The 21,748-nt window shown below is 41.8% G+C and overlaps 1 protein-coding gene across 1 annotated transcript in view; it reads left to right on the top strand.

The window, feature by feature from the left end:
• slc35a2 (solute carrier family 35 member 2) overlaps positions 1-21,068 on the top strand; it is a 37,553-nt gene extending 16,485 nt beyond the window's left edge. The window contains exons 2-5 of the mRNA XM_060932411.1: positions 2,558-2,740; positions 7,709-7,860; positions 11,456-12,132; positions 20,368-21,068. Coding sequence (XP_060788394.1) covers positions 2,558-2,740; positions 7,709-7,860; positions 11,456-12,132; positions 20,368-20,395 — 1,040 coding nt within the window. The 3' untranslated portion in view covers positions 20,396-21,068. The remainder of the gene's footprint in view (positions 1-2,557; positions 2,741-7,708; positions 7,861-11,455; positions 12,133-20,367) is intronic.
• The last annotated feature ends 680 nt before the right edge of the window (positions 21,069-21,748 follow it).

Raw genomic sequence — 21,748 nt, 5'->3', positions numbered from 1 at the left:
ACGTTGATTCGGTCAACCACCGGTCAAAGGGTCATCGGTTAACATCCCTAGTTTCGATAGTAACGGATTGTACACAGGGAGTTGTTTTTTCGGAAGCGGTACGTCATCTAAGACTAATAAAACAGATTTTCTTTAACACAATTTGAAATCTGTCATCGACGATATGGTGACTTTGTTTTGTTAGATTATTTAAAATGTATAGGAGTCCCAGGCTTCAGTGCTTTCTATCAGTCGCAGTGCTTTGCCGTGTTTCACAGCACATTAAAGCCTTCAGGACTTTGTCTTTCTCTGCTCGTCACTCGGACGTTCCACAAGGTTAAATCGTAACCGTGAATCGTAAAAATGCTGCCTCGTTCGTTAATAAATCTAACGTCGTCGTTGTTGATATCTGCTGGATCTGCCATGCATTTATTAATTACTTAAGAATTTAACAACCAGAAATGTACGATGACCGTTTCTGTAAGGAGATGTTTAATATTTTTGGAAGGAAAAAATTCCTTCCCTGTGTCGGTGTGTAAGTTATGATGAATGCCTCATATTCAGCAGCACTGAATGTAACTAAAAACGGATAATGTGTGAAGTATTTTTGTCCGGCTTGGCAAATTGGTGTTCTATAAGATGATGTGCTGTAACAGGAACATCTTTTGTGTTTGGTGCTCGTAGGACAAGTGTGATTCATCACATCACACCAGTCTGTCGTTGATTAGTTTCCGATAACGGCACTGCCCTAAGTTGTTCTATCGCTTGCTTAAAACAGCAACTAAAGCCTTTGTGCTGTCTTATCCTCGTGTTTAGGCTTGTTTAATAGTTGCTTGAAGGTTTAATCTCTGAATGTCGTGGCCATGACGTTCCATCAACACTGGCATTAAGAGCCTGATGCGATGCTCCACTTCTGATGCGAACGCTGTATCAAACATCCTTGCTGATGTTAAGAACGTCCTTCCATCATGTCTGTCTCCGTGTGTGAATCGACTTCGGTGTATTTGTTCTGAAGTCATGACCCAGGTCCTTAACGGTCGGAAGTGAAACGTAGAATATCAACTTTATTGTCTAGAAGAACGACCCAAAAAGCGAATTCAATCTTCCTGGTGTCTAATTTGCACCCTAAAATTGAATAAAACGGTTAAAATAAACTGTTTTGCCCAATTTCCGAAGGTTTGTTTACATCTCACTTATGCGCACTTTCACCGCCAGGGGACAGTTGTCGTGACGTCATTCAAGGCAAACAGACTGGGAACAGTTCTGTGTTTACTTGCGAACTGAGCACACGTGTACGGACTTTGGTCGTGAGAGGTTGTGTCTGATAGCGATTTTGAAGTAGGGACTCTCCAAATTGAATGTCGAGAGGTGAAACCATATATGTATGAACCTATGGCCGTTGCGAAGCAATCGGTGAATGTGGCTCACTGGTTTGACCGTGCGGCCTCGGAATCGGACAGCGACTCGGCCAACTCTGATCGCGGTGACCCCGGACCTCAACAAGACTCGCACCCAAACAATTTATCCTGGTAGTTATGATAAATTCCTACTTTCGTCATAATACTAAATAAGAGCCCTTTTGAAGAATAATTAAACCGCCCTCCCTAGTGGATATAGGTAACGATTACTTGACAGTGCGCCAGTAGGCCACATTAGCCTGCCATCCGTGCCATTATACTATTTATAGCCGACTCTAAGCGAGGAAATATCCCTTTGTCTCATTTACACAATGACTGTCCAGGATCCCTCAGGATTCTTGACTTGTCAATTGCAAGCAAAAGTAAAAATGTTTACCTCCAATCTTGTCCTTTTTGCTTGAGCATTGCTGCTCCGTTTCTTCTTTGATTGCTTGATTTTGTTTCATGCGCACAATCCACTCTCTCCGCCTCGTCTCCTCTTCCGGAAAAAAAAAAAACAGCCCTCTGGCTTCACGCGCACAAGCCACTCTCTCCACCTGTTCTCCTCTTTCGGAAAAAGCCAGGCCACTCGCTCCGCCTCTTCTCTTTTTTTTTTTTTTTTTTTAAAAAGCCAAACCACTCGCTCCGCCTCTTCTCCTTTTTTGGAAAAAGCCAACCCACTCTCCGCCTGTTCTCCTCTTTCGGAAAAAGCCAACCCACTCGCTCCGCCTCTTTTCCTTTTTTGGAAAAAGCCAACCCACTCGCTCTGCCTCTTCTCCTTTTTCGGAAAAAGCCAACCTACTTGCGCCGCCTCTTTTCCTCTCTCGGAAAAAGGTAAAAACTTCTTCCTGAACCGGTCCCGTTGTTACAGTTCACTGCACAACAATAAGGCATGGTGTTTTTATTTATTTATTTTTTATTTTTATTTATTTTTAGAAATTCCCAAACGCACGTCTATAATCAAGCCGAACGGCAATGAAAATGCGCTAACTTATTTTAATTATTACTTATTAACAATACTTCTTGGGATCAGAAGAAAATTATAGAGCTTTTTTTTTTTTTAACATACAAGTTAAATTTCAAATGTGCATCAAATTAAAACCGTTGCCTATGACCTTTAAATTTGAGCAGTACCAGCTCACTTGTTCTGATCATCTCCTCTTGTATTTGTCCCTCTGCAGCTAACAGGAAGTTGAAGTACATCAGTTTGGCCGTTCTGGTGATCCAGAATGCCTCGCTCATCCTCAGCATCCGTTACGTGCGCACGTTGCCAGGAGACAGTTTCTTCTCCACGTCCGCCGTGGTCATGGCCGAGGTCCTGAAGGTCTTCACCTGCCTCATCGTCATCCTATTCCAGAAAAGAGGTGCGTCCTTGGCGTAGGGCTTGTGGAACATCATCTCTGCAAATTCCACAAGTGTTTTAGGGATATTTGTTGGCATCCTGATATTAAGGATCTAAAAAGCTATTGTTTGTTTGTAGTTTTTTTTTTTTTTTTCCTGGTTTTCCAAAAAGCGTGCTGGTGGGTGGATTGGCTATGCTGAGTTGCCCGTGTGTGTTGTTCCCTAATGGTGGATTGACATCTGTTATAATATCCAGGATGTATTCCCTCCTCATGCCCAGAATTCCTGGGAAAGACTCCAGATCCACCAAACCTCGATCAGGATAAACATTTCCTGAAAACAAACAAACGAATGAAAGGATGAGGCTGACTATAGTGCATACTGAAAATATGGCCATAATATAAAATCTCAGTGTGACCTATTACTGAAGACTTGATATCACAGTCATGACTCATTGATTAATTTTCCTAAAAAACAACATTTTGTAAAGTGCAGTCCAATAAACACAGTTGAAAGTCATCCTTGTAACCTAAGATTGTTCTCAATGGTTTCAGTTACTTCTGCAATGTGGTATATTTCGCCTAATTGAGCTGATTGTTAACTAAACTATGAAGTTACTGCTGCACTGGAGGAGGAAATACAACCCTGATTCCAAAAAAGTTGGGACAAAGTACAAATTGTAAATAAAAACGGAATGCAATGATGTGGAAGTTTCAAAATTCCATATTTTATTCAGAATAGAACATAGATGACATATCAAATGTTTAAACTGAGAAAATGTATCATTTAAAGAGAAAAATTAGGTGATTTTTAAATTTCATGACAACAACACATCTCAAAAAAGTTGGGACAAGGCCATGTTTCCCACTGTGAGACATCCCCTTTTCTCTTTACAACAGTCTGTAAACGTCTGGGGACTGAGGAGACAAGTTGCTCAAGTTTAGGGATAGGAATGTTAACACATTCTTGTCTAATGTAGGATTCTAGTTGCTCAACTGTCTTAGGTCTTTTTTGTCGTATCTTCCGTTTTATGATGCGCCAAATGTTTTCTATGGGTGAAAGATCTGGACTGCAGGCTGGCCAGTTCAGTACCCGGACCCTTCTTCTACGCAGCCATGATGCTGTAATTGATGCAGTATGTGGTTTGGCATTGTCATGTTGGAAAATGCAAGGTCTTCCCTGAAAGAGACGTCGTCTGGATGGGAGCATATGTTGCTCTAGAACCTGGATATACCTTTCAGCATTGATGGGGTCTTTCCAGATGTGTAAGCTGCCCATGCCACACGCACTAATGCAACCCCATACCATCAGAGATGCAGGCTTCTGAACTGAGCGCTGATAACAACTTGGGTCGTCCTTCTCCTCTTTAGTCCGAATGACACGGCGTCCCTGATTTCCATAAAGAACTTCACATTTTGATTCGTCTGACCATAGAACAGTTTTCCACTTTGCCACAGTCCATTTTAAATGAGCCTTGGCCCAGAGAAGACGTCTGCGCTTCTGGATCATGTTTAGATACGGCTTCTTCTTTGAACTATAGAGTTTTAGCTGGCAACGGTGGATGGCACGGTGAATTGTGTTCACAGATAATGTTCTCTGGAAATATTCCTGAGCCCATTTTGTGATTTCCAATACAGAAGCATGCCTGTATGTGATGCAGTGCCGTCTAAGGGCCCGAAGATCACGGGCACCCAGTATGGTTTTCCGGCCTTGACCCTTACGCACAGAGATTCTTCCAGATTCTCTGAATCTTTTGATGATATTATGCACTGTAGATGATGATATGTTCAAACTCTTTGCAATTTTACACTGTCGAACTCCTTTCTGATATTGCTCCACTATTTGTCGGCGCAGAATTAGGGGGATTGGTGATCCTCTTCCCATCTTTACTTCTGAGAGCTGCTGCCACTCCAAGATGCTCTTTTTATACCCAGTTATGTTAATGACCTATTGCCAATTGACCTAATGAGTTGCAATTTGGTCCTCCAGCTGTTCCTTTTTTGTACCTTTTAACTTTTCCAGCCTCTGGCTAGTGACAGGAATTACCCGCCAAATGACTAAGTCGCCTCGGGCAACCAGACCACTGCGAATTTCGAGCCCTGTATATTGTTGTGAACGAGCGAGTTGCCAAAGGTCCGTAACCGGGGTCTGTAACTGGGGTCTGTACCGTAGGATATGGACCCGCTCGCCAGCCAATCAGAGTGCAGGATTTGATGGAAACCGGACCGCGAAAAAAAAATATTTTTTTTTCCCTGCTTATTTTCCATCTGTTTCATGCGTGACACGGTGGTATGCTGTCATGCTGCTGGTGTTTTTTTTTTTTTTTTTTTTTTTTTTTTTTTGGGTTGAGACAAAGTCGGGATCACATCTGGCTTCACTTGTCGTTTCTGCCTTGTGTCTCGCTTCTCCCCAGTGGTCCCAGTGAACCAACCCCCTCCCCCCCACGTCCTCCACAAAACAATCTTCTGTAAAATGCTCACTGCACAGTTTCCTGCTTTTTCCAGAGTACAGTTTTCTCGCGGGCGGCACGGTGGTGTAGTGGTTAGCGCTGTCGCTTCACAGCAAGAAGGTCCGGGTTTGAGCCCAGTGGCCGGCGAGGGCCTTTCTGTGCGGAGTTTGCATGTTCTCCCCGTGTCCGCGTGGGTTTCCTCCGGGTGCTCCGGTTTCCCCCACAGTCCAAAGACATGCAGGTTAGGTTAACTGGTGACTCTAAATTGACCGTAGGTGTGAATGTGAGTGTGAATGGTTGTCTGTGTCTGTGTCAGCTCTGTGATGACCTGGCGACTTGTCCAGGGTGTACCCCGTCTTTCGCCCGTAGTCAGCTGGGATAGGCTCCAGCTTGCCTGCGACCCTGTAGAACAGGATAAAGCGGCTACAGATAATGAGACTAGATGAGTTTTCTCGCTTTACTTGAAGCCACTCGGCCAAACGTCTTGAATCCAGGACGGAATAAAGACGACGTGCGGAATCCTACATCATGCAGCACCACCCTCGTTTTCATCTCCTAATACATCCGAGTATCTGACTACTCCCGTATGGCTGCGCCCGGGGAAATGGCCCAATGACTGATTTTACAACTTGAACATGTTTTTTAAGCTAAAGTCCGTTTATTTATTTATTTTTTTGGTCTGGAACATCCTTAATTACATTAATGTATAATGATGACATTTCATAACCCCATAATTTAAAAGTTTCTTGGTTAATCTCTTTAAAGGGATCACCAACAGTGAATTTATGGAGGTTTTGCTGCGACAGAGAGCTAGAGCTAGCAGCTAGCGGTCACGTGCTTTTTAAAACAAAAACGATGAATTAGATTCTGGGAAGGGTGAGTCAGCCCCTTTAAAGGCCTTTATCACAAACACCCCCCCCCCCCCCCCCCCCCCCCAAAAAAAAAAAAAAACAAAACACAAGAATATGGAAATTCTGGAAGGTTTTTCAATTCCTAACCTTGAAAATGTTGGGAATTTGGACTTGTCTCCTTTCTTGTGCAATGGTCTCCCTTTCCAGTTTCAGTGTGACTGTACCCCTGTACACAAAGCAGAGAACATCGTATGTAACGTTACTAATCATCCAACGTCAGTGCCTGATGGTCATGGACACACGCTCCCACAGATAGACTCCTAAATCTTGTAGAGATCCTTCCTAGAAAACTGGAGGCTGTTTTTATATGGACACTCAAGCACAGCGAAATTCCTCCTCTGCATTTAACCCATCTGAAACATTGAAAAAACACACACCCAGAGCAGTGGGTAGCTATACTACAGCGCCCAGGGAGCAGTTGAGGGTTAGGTGCCTTGCTCAAGGCATGATACAGAGGGACGGGGAAAGTGCTGTTCATCCGCTCAGCTCTTCACCTGTTTTTCCTGCCGATCCTGGGAATTGAACCGATGACCCTTTGGGCCCAAGGCTGCTTCTCTAACCTACAGACCATGGTTGTCCCAAATGGAGGACAATCCTTTTATTAATGCCCATGGTTTTGGAATAGGATGTCCAACTAGCTCGGTGTATAAGCCTAAGTCTATTGTCTCGAATGATTCTGTAGGATTCTGGGTCATTCCTAAGATGTCTTGGGGAAATTCGGGGTCATTCCTAAGATGTCGAGGGAAGCCTCGGTCTTAAAACAGTGTGGCTGAAATCTTCCAGTCAGACCTATTGCTCTTTCCTGTTAGAGTTTCCAGTAGATCCTCACACAAACATGGATAACATTTTCACCTTAAAGTGCCATTCCACCATTGGATGTATTCTTTGGCATAAAATACAATATATTTTATGACAACATGACTAGACAGAGAAATCTTTTAGCTTCAAAATGATATATCAAACATAATTTTTTGACAACGACAAGTATATTAATTTTGCGACCAAAGTCACCTACCCTTTTAATTTCTGCGCGGTAGTGAAACGTGATGTCATCGGCAGGTTCCCCTTCTTGTGTACCACGTGTCGGTCTATTTTTAGACCAGGAAACCCCCAAAGTGAGAGAGTCATTTCTCCTCGTATATGGGGGCCAAGAAAATTGCGAAAAATTGAGTTAATCTTTCCGTTAGCTAGATTTATTGGTATTAGCTAGATTTATTGGTATTATTTTTATCGCGTTCTATCCGCCATTGCTGATATGTGCCACGTCACACGTCACGTGGTACACAAGAAGGGGAACCTGCCGATGACATCACGCGCGGAAATTAAAAGGGTAGGTGACTTTGGTCGCAAAATTAATATACTTGTCGTTGTCAAAAAATTATGTTTGATATATCATTTTGAAGCTAAAAGATTTCTCTATCTAGTGATACCATTTATATATGTTGTCAAAATATATTGTATTTTATGCCAAAGAATACATCCAATGGTGGAATGGCACTTTAAATGACGGCCTCTGAAAGGGCCGTGGGGAATTTTTGGCTGTAATTCTCCAACCCGTTGTGATGAAACTAGGTGAAATTGTGCATTCAGTGCTGGATTTTGTGCTGAAAAATCCATCTGTTTCTTTGCAGGAAATATCTGGGACTATATAGCCTTGCTTTATGACTCTATAGTGGTGCAGTATTGGGACACGCTGAAGTTGGCGGTTCCATCGCTTATCTACACACTACAGAACAACCTGCAGTACGTGGCCATCTCGAATTTACCAGCCGCCACATTCCAGGTGAGCAGCCACTGGATTTCTGCTTCACTGTCGCTCTCTTTCTGTTTCTCTGAAGATGTTCATGTGACATTGTTTCTTAAGTAATAGATAAGTCAATTATCGTTCTTCACAGGCCTCATCATGTAATACATGCAAAGCTGAATGTGTAATAAAAAAAAAAAATGACGGGACACGCTGTTTTACGAAATTAATCAATGAGGAGGTGGGGTGATGTGCTGTTACCACTACCAGTTACATTTAAAACTATAGAGCATTATAAGAGCTATAAACTTTTTTTGTTAAACTAATCACACTTTAATATAAAAAAAAAAGTGCTGACTCTCCTTCCAAAAGTGCTCAATAGACATGATGTAATTGCTGTAAATTGATATGTTGCAGTTTTCTGGGACAAGATGTTTGTTAGCGATTTTGGAAGGAGTCTCCAGTGTCAGCACTTTGTAACAGCCAGGAAGGTCTTCAGGATAGAGGAGTTTGCATGTCCCTTTTATTTTTTTTTTTTTTGGTCTGCGTTTTTCTTAATAACTTCACGCTGGAGAGAAAGACAAAGTGAGGGAACAAATACTTACAGTTGCTCTTATCTAATGTCAGTAATATCAGGTATAACCTGTTTAGCAGACATTCCACACCATGAAACGTACCCATAAATGCATAAAACTACATTTTATGAGGTCATTTTGTTATAGAAATAAAACACGTCAGATGTACTGCTGTATAGATAGTTTTCACATGACGTCACAGAGTCGGGGATTCCCTAGTGGCGGCCATCTTGTGGGTCAAGCTTACCGTACGGGTGACTGAGCACACATTGTAACGCGCGAGTACAAAGTCTTCAAAAGAATCCAAGCAGGCCATTTAAAGCTAGCAATGGTGCACACCTGTTGTATTCACGGCTGTTGTAAGAGGTCAGATGATGACATCAAGCGGAGCTTTTATGGAATTCCCACTGTACGGGAGCACGAAGGCGAGCAAACCAAAGAAACTCAGCATACAAAGGAGAAATCTATGGCTTATGAGAATCAACCGCAAGGATTATCAGCCTTCCAAACACAGCAAAGTCTGCTCCGATCATTTTATAAGTGGTAAGTTGTTTAAATAAACAATCGATTGTGTTTGTTTTTGGAAACCAAAACATCGTGTAAACAATCTCTGGAGAATTTGACACTTGTCACTTCACTCACGCAAGGGTCATTTTTAAAAAACATTTTAGGTCTATTCTGTATGATTTGATTTGTGTTTGGGATGCAAACAGCGCGCCTTTTGGCGGATGCCGCCTTTTTCACGGCTGAATCGCGTAGATCCGATTTTTTTGGGGGGGGGGCCTTGGAGTGTCTGATTATAATTTCAAAGTAAATTCTGTAATAAAATTACTAAATAAGCAAATCCGTTACAGTCCATCAAACAGGAAGTATAAGGATGAGAAAAAAAAAGTTTAAATCGGAAAGCTGTGCGCAGCTTTCCGATTTAAACTGTTTTTTTTTCATCCTTATACTTCCTGTTTCATGGACTGTAACGGATTTGCTTATTTAGTAATTTTATTACAGAATTTACTTTGAAATTATAATCAGACACTCCAACGCCCCCCCTAAAAAAAAAAACGGATCTGCGTGATATCAGCCGTGAAAAAGGCGGCATCCGCCAAAAGGCGCGCTGTAGAATATATAAAGTTGTATATATCAGACAGCCTTTAAAGTTTGATGAAGGCAGTTTCAGGCTTTGGCAGTTTCAGGCTTTGGAGCAGGCTTTGGCAGTTTCAGGCTTTGGCCTGCCCTGCATAGTCACTTGAAAATGCATCTTTGTCCACTTCGTAGGGGTCAATTCCCCCAATCAAGGCCAGTTTGGCTGCATACCGTTGTCGTGAGATGTCGTCCAATGTATCTATATACTTCCGTTTGCTTGATTTTGCTGACATTGATCTTTATTTTAGAAAACTGACTATATAACTCATAAATTCGTCCGAGATAACGTAGCCGGTAATGGCGATGGTCCGTTTTGTTTGCCCCACAAGATGGCGGCTGGAGGGCGTTCCCCGGAATGCCGTGACGTCAGTGAAAACTGTCTATAGGCTTGTAGCCAGATATCGTGTGACGATAAATCACGGTACAAATTTGACTTTTATCATCAGGCTGCGTTATCTCTCAGTTTTTCTTCGCTCTAATTGCATTTTTTTTTTTGACAGCAGTAACATTGTAAAAGTAAAGTGGCAGGAAAGCACACGACTTCACCCGAGGCGGAAGTAACACAGCTCTAATGCCACGCAAACGCCCAAAACCAGATCTGAAATGTGAAAGCGCTGTTGTGTGATTGACTGACTGTACAAATGGATTTAACGAGAAATCAGAGCTCGCTCTCTCTTTATACGGACTGCTGAATGATAAAGAAAAGAGAAGCAAATGAAGGCAGTATAAATGTTTATTAAGAAAAGGCCTTTTTGTTATTAACGTTTTCATTTTTAATAAAATGAATATCTTCGTTAATAGGGTATTATCTTTTACTCCAACCTTTTCAAAGGTGAGTAAATGGTCAGTCAGTTCAGCTTTATTTGTCATATGTTTAACACAGGGTCGACTTTACAGTGAAATGTGTTGGATGAGATAAGAACCAGAACCAAGTCTCTGATCATTGGAACCCTACAGGAGTTTAACAGTCGTAATCCAAGAACAAATTATTTAAAGCGCACATTTAAATCCACAGGTATAGAACTGTGGAACTCAGTTCCCCGAGACATACAGAACTCAGACTCAAAACATTCAAGAGGCGTCTAATTTATGTAAATTTCTAAATTTAAAAATTAATTAGTTCCTTATATTTACTAGCACATATGTTTTAAGAGTCGCCTGTAGCTATACTTACTAGAGCATATGTTTTAATAGAGTTGCTATTGTTTATTAGTTTGATATCATATTTCATATTGTAAATAATTGTAATTATCCTATTCATTATAATTTATTTTATTTTGTATCGGGGTGCCTGGGAGAGCAGCTGTACTGAAGTGTGTCCCCTGTATAAATAAAGCATTATTATTATTATAAGTATAGCAATATAAAAATTCGAAGTCCTAAATATGAAATGGAATTAAAATTAAAGTAAAAATAGAAAGAATTAAGTTATATGGGAAAATGTTTATTATTGTTGGTTTTTAAGAAAATACTTTTTTTAATTAAAATTTAACAAAAGTAATATTTCAGTTGATAATAGGAAAATAAATGTTGCAGTTACATTTTTTTTTTTAATAAAATGTTCTTAATTTCCTGATTGATTTGTATTTATTTATTTATTTTAAATATCATGGGAAAATTTAATCATGTCCCCAGTATGGTGAATCGAATCATTACATGGTGGTTTCTATAGGAAAACGATAAACTCCAGGTTGGATTTATATGCATCACACCGCATTTCCACATTTTTATAACCTCTAATAACGAGGATGATAATTTTAGTAATTAATTTTTTCAGTTTACATTTTTTCCAAGCTACACTGTGATCCAAACTGACCCCATAAAGTTGCTTGTGTTTGTGCTTTACCCTTCTCCACTTGTGGTCTCTCTCTCTCTCTCTCTCTCTCTCTCTCTCTCTCTCTGTGTGTGTGTGTGTATAGGTAACCTATCAGCTGAAGATTTTAACGACGGCGCTCTTCTCCGTGCTCATGCTGAGGAAGAGTCTGTCCCGCGTCCAGTGGATCTCTCTGCTCTTACTTTTCGCCGGTGTGGCCATCGTCCAGGTGCAGCAGGACAGCAGTAAGAAGAAGGAGGCCAACCTCTCGGCCAGCTCTCAGAACTATGTGAAGGGCCTGCTGGCCGTGGTAGTGTCGTGCCTGTCGTCGGGCTTCGCAGGCGTTTATTTTGAGAAGATCCTGAAAGGCAGCAGCGCCTCACTGTGGCTCCGCAACGTGCAGCTGGGGCTCTTCGGGACCATCCTGGGCCTGCTCGGTCTGTGGTGGAACGACGGCGCGCAGATCGCCGAGAAGGGCTTCCTCTTCGGATACACGCCCATGGTATGGGCTGTGATTTTTAACCAGGCTTTTGGCGGCCTGCTGGTAGCCGTGGTGGTCAAATACGCCGATAACATCCTCAAAGGCTTCGCCACCTCGTTCTCCATCGTGGTGTCCACGGTCATGTCCGTCTACCTCTTCGGGTTCCACGTGGACGTTCTGTTCACGCTCGGCGCCGGCCTCGTCATCGGCGCCGTCTACATGTACAGCCTGCCCAAAGCCGCGGCTCCGCCCACCAGCGCCGGCTCCTCCTCTTCCTCGCAGACGGACGGGTTCCTTCCAAAGTCAGTGCTGGTGAAATGAACCTTTGCTGGCAACACTTTCTCTCCTTCACCCTTCATGACTTTCTTTTCCAGTAATCCCTCCTTAACGTGGATTTCTAATCCTCTTCTCTTCTCTGCTGCTTCGAGGTTGATTTTCTTTCTTTCTTTTTTTTTTTGGGGGGTGAGCGTCTGCTCTCTCTTTCTCGTGTGTTGCACTGGGGTGTCTGCTGTGTGTGCACAGTCATACTGCAAGCGCTTCATTATTTGCTGGCTCATACCCCATTAAATCTAATCTCTGAAATCGAATCATACGCAGCAGGCTATAAATTCTTACAAAAAAAAATCTTGATGAACAAGATCAGGTGTGTTTGCAATAAAACACCACAGTAACGTCAGGAGCCAAGAAAAGGCTCAGCCCTCAGATCAGGGCTCGGTCTTTACTCTCTGGGTGAACTTTTTTTTTTTTTTTAATGCTAATTGCCGGATTATTCGCCATAAAGCACAAAATCTAGAGGTAGCATATTTATTTTTATTATTATTATTATTACTACTACTTACAGGTTTACTGTTTTCCCCCGGATGCCTTAAACACCCTTCGACACCGAACTCGACATGTTTTTCAATGTTCCGTGTACTGAGAGAAACTCGCTTTACTTGAAACTAACTTATAATTGAAGTCTAAGGGCCGTTATTGAAATTCATCCTCAGTAAAAGTTGTAGAGATGCATTACTTACAAACTTACGCATAAGTGTTTATCGTGACCGAATGACGACTACGACAAGTTACCTTCTAGTTTATGGCTGTAAATAAGCTCATTCAGAGTCATGTTTTGGTTTGTGGTGGCATTTCACAAGTCTTTAAACTACTTCTTGACATCTCTCGCTCTCTGTTGCTGTGCGCTCGTCCAATGAGCTGCCTCCGGTGAAACAATATGCATAGAGTCACTGAGCTGTGGCCCCCCGATATGTTATTTGGTTCTGCTACAGTATTTTCCGAGTCCTCGGATCGGTTCCACCTCTGAAATCCAAGAAAAGAAAACATAATGAAGGAGTGTGATAGTCAAAGTGTCCAGAAGAACTGTGGCTGGTTCTGTGAGATGTTCAGTAAAACCTACAGCTCATTTCCTTATCAAACTGCACTCACTGGACCTGAGACTCCTATTTTTTTTATTTTATTTTTAAAGCAAAGCGTCGTCTCGTACCAAATGTTGACTTTTTTCATGCATTAGTGCTTACTGATGTTTATCGTATTTAAAAAAAAATTTTTTTTAAATGTAGGAATATTTAATTCTTTTTAAGGCATCTTGGCTGTACAGCATTTCATTGCATGTGCATAAGACTTGTGTGCAGTACTGTAGCTTTGTCTCCTGTTTATCCACCAATCACCTGTTTAAAAATTTCAGTCCTGACTGAGAAATCTGTCCGATGGATACTCGCACTTTAACGTATGCGCTGTCTGCACGGAGACACACCCAACTTTCTGCCAGTGATTAGTTTCCAACAGCACTAAGTTTTATTAATACAGCTTTCTGTAGCGTTATCAGTGCCCGGTCAGCACGATTCGTCAACGTCACTGTGCACGGATTCGCGTTTCCAGGCGTTTTAATGTAAACGGACAGTGCATCCGCGAAGAAAACGAGACAGATACGGTCTAATGTAAACTTGGCCTAAGTGTCCAGAGTGTCCTCCAGGTGTGACTTTCAACTGTCCTCATGGGGCCGTCCTCAACAGGAGCGATGCGATGAGACTCCAACCAGACACAGGACACCAGTGAACGCCGGGAAACGGGAATCCGCCAGGGTCCACGTATTCAATCCAGATCGTGTCTGGTCCGGTGCTGTGTAAACATTGAGAATACGCGGATACGCTGTGCTGAGCTCTAGCTGGCGTCGTCATTGGACAACGTCACTGTGACATCCACCTTCCTGATTCGCTGGCGTTGGTCATGTGACGCGACTGCTGAAAAACGGCGCGGACTTCCGCCTTGTATCACCTTTCATTAAAGAGTATAAAAGTATGAAAATACTGATGCAAATACTGCCCATTGTGTAGTTATGATGGTCTTTTAGTATGGATCAAGCAGGTCCGAGGAGCAGAAGAGGTCAGCATCTTGATCCCAGGACCGACATGTAACTCAGAGGGACAGATTTGGGGGGGGGGGTCACATGAATAAGTGTAGGCAACAGGTGTCAATGTCTAAAAATAACACAAGTATTAAGTCTGTGTGGTAGGCTCGCAGAGATGAGAGTCCTGACATCAGGCATAGTACACAACAATGGCATGTTAATATGGTTTAAAAAATCTCATGACCTGCTCTGGCTGGATGCTTGATTGGGTGATGGGAGCACACTCCTCAGCAATGAGACAGTTGGAATTATCGATCAGAGTGAGTGCAGGCAGATGCAGATGGGACCCTTAGGGCTGGCCAAGACAATTCGGTTACATTTCACCTTACAGTTACACAGACACCTGAGCATCACACCTATATGTGGTGCTTCCTGTAATTTGGAAGCGCACAACCCTTTTCCCAATATATGAGCTCGAAGATGGATGGAGAGATGCTCATGATTAGTTCGTATCCCTGTGATTGCCACCCCACCCACAAAACACTGCCGCCGGTTTTACTTCCTTGTCACTCTGCCCTCATCGCAATGATGGTACAAATGCTTTTTTGCCCAAATCTTTTTTTTTTCTTCTTCTTTTCTATTTGAATTATAGTCAAACGCACTCACATATTTACTGGTTGTCGTAGTATAGATACAGATGATGCATACAGCAAATAGCGTGGGCAGGTGAAACATTCAAATGTGGATTTTTAACCCTGTGTGCAGACATGTATGAAAACACAAATAGAATCTTGTCTCGTCAGAATGGTTTCAGGTGGTCTCAAGGTTGCAAGACTCGTCTCGCTTTTCTGATGACATCATAGCTCGTTATGTGGGCTCAGGACGGCCGTGAATTGATTTTTTTGACACAAGTATGATTTGGACGAAGCAGATTTAAATAACCATGTTTAAGCACTAATTTGTTTTCGGCATTCGGACAAAATCTTCCTCGCGCTGTTTGGATTTGAGCTGCTGATCAGAGCGAAGTGCGTGCGCTCCTGTAACACACCTGATTCAGCTTATTGAAGGCTTGAGAATGAATGAATGATATTGACGCAACACTAAGAGTTTACTGAAACCAGATGAAACGAGGGTGGAGATCAGTGTAGTGTGACGCTTGATTGTAATCTCTGTACGCTCAGCCTGTGCACCTACAGTACGCTTCACTATAATCATAATCACTAGTATTGATCAGACTTGCTTTTGCACTACAACACTGGGAATCAGTGAATACTAATTATGATGATAAAGAATGGAAATTACACTGTACAATCAACTCGTGAAATTAACAGCAGTTGGTGTTTTTTTTTTTTTTTTAAATAAATTAAAGAGTGCCCATTTGTAAGTGCTTTCGGTGCATCATCCGTAACAAGTTTTCGATGAAGATGTACCTGATCCGCTGACAGTCAAGAGTTTTTGAACTCTCGTTTCCTCATGATGGCATCGTTTTAAAAAAGAAAGTTTAAAAAGTAGGTAATGGATGCAAATTGAATAACCTGGATCTACATCTAAATGGAAATCGTCAGGAATCTTTTTCTCACAATTGGTACAAGCACTTTGATTCTTATCCATTGACTTCGTTGAAGGAAGACGTCGATTAGTTTCCAAATGTAACGCGTTTTATTCCTGCTACGTTTTCCACAGCAAATTTTCGAGCTACAATTCCGTTTATTCATGTAGAAATGCCTTTAATTTCGCAGCTATAAACATTCGTGAGCTTTCCTGACTGAAGCCTTCTTTTATCGATGTTCAGTAAACGTACAGAAAGCTTCACCATGTCAACTTTTTTTTCCGTTTGTTAAATAACAGTAAAACACTTCCGTTGTGAATGAGCTGTTGCTATAGAAACGCAATTGCCATTCTGTACCTCTTTGCTCGTGCTGCGTTCGACTTAACTAGGAAGTCGGGATTACTTCATTTTCAAGGTATAATGTTTGGGGGGGGGATACACGAATGCATCCCTAAAAGGTCGTCTTTTGTGAGCCAGCTGAGCTGACTGTGATGAGTGGTGTGTATTTACCTCCTCGAAGCTGCAAACTGTGTGTGTGTGTGTGTGTGTGTGTGTGTAGATTTGATCTAAAGTGAATACCAATATTAACTCATACAGCACAATCTATGACTGACTAAAAAAGCTGTTTTTTAATTTGACGCCGCTTGCTGAAGTCTGGTCCAAGTTGAAGTTGAGGAGACCATCCTCAGGTTACGAGTTACAAGCTTTACTTGAACGAAGCGCTTGTCCGTGGTACTAAAAGTGATCGATTTTCATCGAACTTGAGACGGGAAGCGGTCCAAAATTTTTGACTGTCAAATGCAAAGACCCTTTTTTTTTTTTTTTTTTTTTTTTTTTTTTTAAATCAGCTTTCCACAAAATCTAAAACTCCTTAATTAGTACTGATGAACTCGGTGGGTCTTGGAAAATCACACCTGTCCTCTCTGCGTGCGCGCGTGTGTGTGAAAGTGTGTGTTCATTCATATGTCCTTCACCAGTGCTCACAAATGGCTAATGCTGTGCCTTTCTCAATGCACTTGTGACTGTACAGTGACTACCAACGTCAAAACGCTGACGCGTGTAAACAATATAATGACTTTATTTTCCTTATTTTTCTTTCTTTCCTGCTTAGAAAAAGAATCGATATCTCAATGATGTTACATAATGTAAAAAAAAGGGGTTTGTGCAAATATTTGATACAACAATGCCAAATTTGTTCTCACTGATTTTATCTTTCAGAGCAAAACAGTTTGAGGAGGTTTAACAGATAATTGTGGTTTTTTTGTTTTTGAGCACAAAAGCACGTGTTTTAGTCATGTAATGGTGAAGGGTTGGGGTGTTGGATTGTGTGTGTGTGTGTGTGTGAGAGAGAGAAAGAGATTTGGTTATGATTTAAAAGGGTTTATTACGATACCTTTTTGTTGGGGTTTACAGCATAGTAATGTATTATATTATTATATTAGAGACTTATCTGGGACATGAAGCTGCTTTTTATACATCTATCAGAGGGTTATTTTATAATTTAAGAATGCCAATTTCCTTGTTGTGAAATTATTTCATTTTTCTTCTTTCTTTTTCTGTGAGGCTGTTTAACGCTGTACGTTCCAGCCTCCGATCAGTTTCTCTCAGTTCATTGATTGTCGAGGTGAATTCACTGGAATTAAACAGGTCTGAGTTTGTTTTTAAACCAGTCATTGTGTACGTTTGGAGTCTTACGACACGAAAAAACAAAAAAGTCAGCGACCTCAGGCAGCTAAAGTGTGTGTGTGTACGTATGTGTGTGTGAGACTATGAGACTGGATTTTCAGGGAAGAGAGGATTCATTAAAGCCATACTCCCGACTGTGAGGGTTTGCTTTACTGAGGCCACGAGCCACTGTGTGTGTGTTTACGGTGCGGTCCGAAATGCAGAGTCCGACATCAACAACTCTCTAATTTCGCCAGTTAGAAAAAACAAATAGTTTGAATGAAAATATTCCAAAATGCATGGACTTATTGAGGAGTCAATGTCGTTATAGGAAAATAATCAACGGTTTTTCAGTGGGGTCATGATGCTGCTGTTCCCACTGGACACTCGTTCAATCAACATCGAAAACTTCCCCAGCGACCGTTTTCGAAAACGAATCAACACTTTTTTTTTTTTTTTTTTTAACCAATCAGATTGGAGAATTCAACAGCGCTGTAATATAGTGTGTGAGATGCAAAAGTCTGCACACCCTTGAGACAGAAATTTCATTATACCATTGGGTTTCACAGATGTTCCTTTAGATCACATGATCAGTTTAAACTTTTGCATCCCCCGCCCCCCCGGTAACGTAGACTCGCTGTGTCAACAGTTTGCCTTTATAACTGCCTTTCGAATCCTGAGTAGCTTTTGGATCGTTTTAGGCAAGATTATCGTCTATTCTGATTCGGTCTGGATCAAAAGTCATGACCAAGGGTGCACAAACTTTTGCTCTTAGCTGGCTAAAGAGGACAGCAGAATAATAGAGATGATGAGCAACAGTTTAGCACGCGTCTTTGAACAAAAAGGGTATATTTCAGCTTGAGAGAAGGATTTTTGGACCTGAAGCCTCGGACAAGGAGACGGTTTGTATTTTTACTAACAGATGAATAAATAAAGGAAGTTAGTGGACGAGTCGGTCTTTTGGATCTTAATGTAGGAGTCGAAGAGGAAACCGCAACGAATTTACAAACATCTCAAACCAATAAAGGCCACGTTAATTTGTTTGTAAATCTTCTTCTCCTTTTCCTTCCTTCCTCTTTTCCTTTTTGTTCCTTTTCCCTTTCCTTCCTCTTTTCCTCCCCGTTTTCCTTTTTGTTCCTTTTCCTTCCTCTTTTCCTCCCCTTTTCCTTTTGTTCCTTTTTTCTTGCTCCCTTTCTTTTCCCTTTCCTCACACTTTTCCTTTCTTCCTCCCTCCCTCCCTCCATCCTGTTTCCTTTTTGTTCCCTTTCCTTCCTCCCTTCCCCATTTCCTTCCTCTTTCCTTCCTCCCTCCATTCTGCATTTACTTTGTTCCTTTTTTCCTTCCTTCATTCCTCCCTCCCTTTTCCTTTTTGTTCCTTTTTTCTTGCCCCCTTTCTTTTCCCTTTCCTCACCCTTTTCCTTTGTTTCTTTTCCTCCCTTCCTTCCCCTTTATGTTCCTTTACCCTTTCCTTCCTCTTTTCCTCCCCCTTTTTCCTTCCTTCCTCCCTCCCTTTCCCCTTTTCTTTTTGGTTCCTTTCCCTTTTCCTTCCCCTTTCTTCCTCTCTCCATTTGGTTTCCTTTTGGTTACTTTTTCTTCATCTTTTCTTCCCCTTTTCCTTCCTCCCTTTCCCATTTCCTTTCTTTTTCCTTCATCTTTTTGTTCCTTTTTTCCTTCCTTCATTCCTCCCTCTCTTTTCCTTTTTGTTCCTTTTCCTCCCTTCCCCTTCCTAATAAGCTGTCTCGTCTTTGATCTGTATACAAGCTGATGATCATTTATTAAAAGCTGTGTGCCTTGGCGAATCTGGCTCTGTTGCACGTGTTCACTTCTCACCTTCATCCCAATCTTTACATCACTGGAAGATGGTTATGAAGGTTTCAGACGAACGCATGTGCACTTTATCATGTCACAACATGATCACATGCTGTTTACCGCACACGGGGATTGTCAAAGTGAGACATCTGACCACCTTCTTTCGAAGTGAAGTGAGAATGTTTCGCTCCCTGATCAGTGTAGCATCCGGCGAGAGGTTTGTGTTCAAACTAACTGTGGAATTAACTGCATGTTTCTTATTTACATCCCGTGAGGTTGATGTGGAAAACAGTTCTCACACAACTGTTCAAATGTGTTTTTTTTTTTTTTTTTTTTTTTTTTAATAATTCCTCCACCATGTGGTGTATCTGGCATTTTGTAAATACTCTGTAAAGATAACGAGCCACCTGTTGGCTTTAATTTCTTTGACTGGCCTCTTTCTTGAGGCTGATGACAATAAACAGATAGTGCTCATGTCCTGGTTTCTTATCTGACTGTTTTCTGAGCGTAACAGTTTTCATAGTTTGTGTCAACGAAGAAAAGAAGTCACATTAATTAGTACAGTGAAGAATGACTGGAAGAGCCTGTTCTAAATTACTCCTGCTTTTGTGTGTTTTATTTAAAGCCACACCTTTAAGTGTGTGTGTGGGGGGGGGAATCAAAGCCATCTCTTATAGTCAACCAGATCTTAATTGGCTGTAAAATTTTCATGCAGTATGGAAATTGAGCTTAAATTACAACACATTTATGTTTGAATCCTGGATTGAGTTAAATTACTATTTAAAAATGCTGATTTATCAACAGGTTGAGTTTAAATCCCTGAAACGAGGTGAGTTTAGTCATCTGGGTGTTGCCAGATCTGTTATTGATCATCCTCCTCATCATAAACTAACCGAAGTCGAGTTTGAACTTGTTACTGGTGCTGAAGTGGGCAGCTGAGGAGTTTCACAAGAAGCTGATTGGACACAGGTACGTAAATGTGTTGAAGTCAAACCACTGTTTGGATTCGCAGAACTGTTGGAGAGACGGTAAGTTTGACTGAAGGGTGATGAAGCGTTTCGGATGGTGCACCGATGCGCTGATGCTGTCTGTGTGGAATTAATATCTGCTGTGATCAGGTTTTAGTTTTATTTGTTTGTGATCCGTCTGTGTTCCTCTTTATTCTAGGAGCCTCGAAAAGGAAAAAGGAAGCTGAAACATGAAGGAAGAAGATGGGAATGAACACGGATGGGAATTATGAAGGCGTAGGTCACTAACAAGGCTGTCTCTTCCTGGAACACTCCAGAATGTGCTACAAGATTGTTCTCTAATATTTACTTTTGTGTTGCTGTTTTAAAATTACACTTTAAAAAAATGCATACATGTAGCACAGTACAAAAGCTTCAGCACTGTGTGGGTAGATTTAAAAAAAAAAAAAAAAAGATATACCCACAGTACAGTGCAAAAGTCTAGGCACCGTGTGTCTTTTATTTCATGACACTGACATTTATCAAGTAAGTACAAAAACTTTAGATTCCAAGCATTAGTTTTCCAGCACAGAATTAAATGGTCCAGAAAAATGTTTGTATGTCCAGGGATGCAAACGCATGTATGATCAAAAAAGAGAGAGGTAGTTGAGTCCCGTCCCCCCCCTCCCCGACGTGCAAAGGACATTGATTCAGTAGTTGAGCCCCCCCGGATGTGTAAAGAACATTCAGTAGTTGAGCGACCCCTCCCCCCGACATGTAAAGAACATTCATTCAGTAGTTGAGCCCCCGACGTGTAAAGAACATTGATTCAGTAGTTGAGCCCCCCCGACGTGTAAAGAACGTTGATTCAGTAGTTGAGCCCCCCCGACGTGTAAAGAACGTTCATTCAGTAGTTGAGCCCCCCCGACGTGTAAAGAACATTCATTCAGTAGTTGAGCCCCCCCGACGTGTAAAGAACATTCATTCAGTAGTTGACACCCCCCCACGTGTAAAGAAGGTTCATTCAGTAGTTGACACCCCCCACGTGTAAAGAACGTTCATTCAGTAGTTGAGCCCCCCACGTGTAAAGAACATTCATTCAGTAGTTGAGCCCCCCCGCTGTGTAAAGAACATTGATTCAGTAGTTGAGCCCCCCGACATGTAAAGAACATTCATTCAGTAGTTGACACCGCCCCACGTGTAAAGAACATTCAGTAGTTGACACCCCCCCACGTGTAAAGAACATTCATTCAGTAGTTGAGCCCCCCGCCATGTAAAGAACATTCATTCAGTAGTTGAGCCCCCCCGACGTGTAAAGAACATTCATTCAGTAGTTGAGGCCCCCCCGCTGTGTAAAGAACATTCATTCAGTAGTTGAGCCCCCCCTGACGTGTAAAGAAGATTCATTCAGTAGTTGAGCCCCCCCGACGTGTAAAGAATTCATTCAGTAGTTGACACCCCCCACGTGTAAAGAACATTGATTCAGTAGTTGAGCCCCCCGACATGTAAAGAACATTCATTCAGTAGTTGACACCGCCCCACGTGTAAAGAACATTCATTCAATAGTTGAGCCCCCCTGCTGTGTAAAGAACATTCATTCA

The sequence above is a fragment of the Neoarius graeffei genome, chromosome 10, assembly GCF_027579695.1.
Source record: "Neoarius graeffei isolate fNeoGra1 chromosome 10, fNeoGra1.pri, whole genome shotgun sequence".
NCBI classification, from domain to species: Eukaryota; Metazoa; Chordata; class Actinopteri; order Siluriformes; family Ariidae; genus Neoarius; species Neoarius graeffei.
Note: the sequence above shows the minus strand (reverse complement) of the source record. Positions and strands in the feature narration are given on the sequence as shown.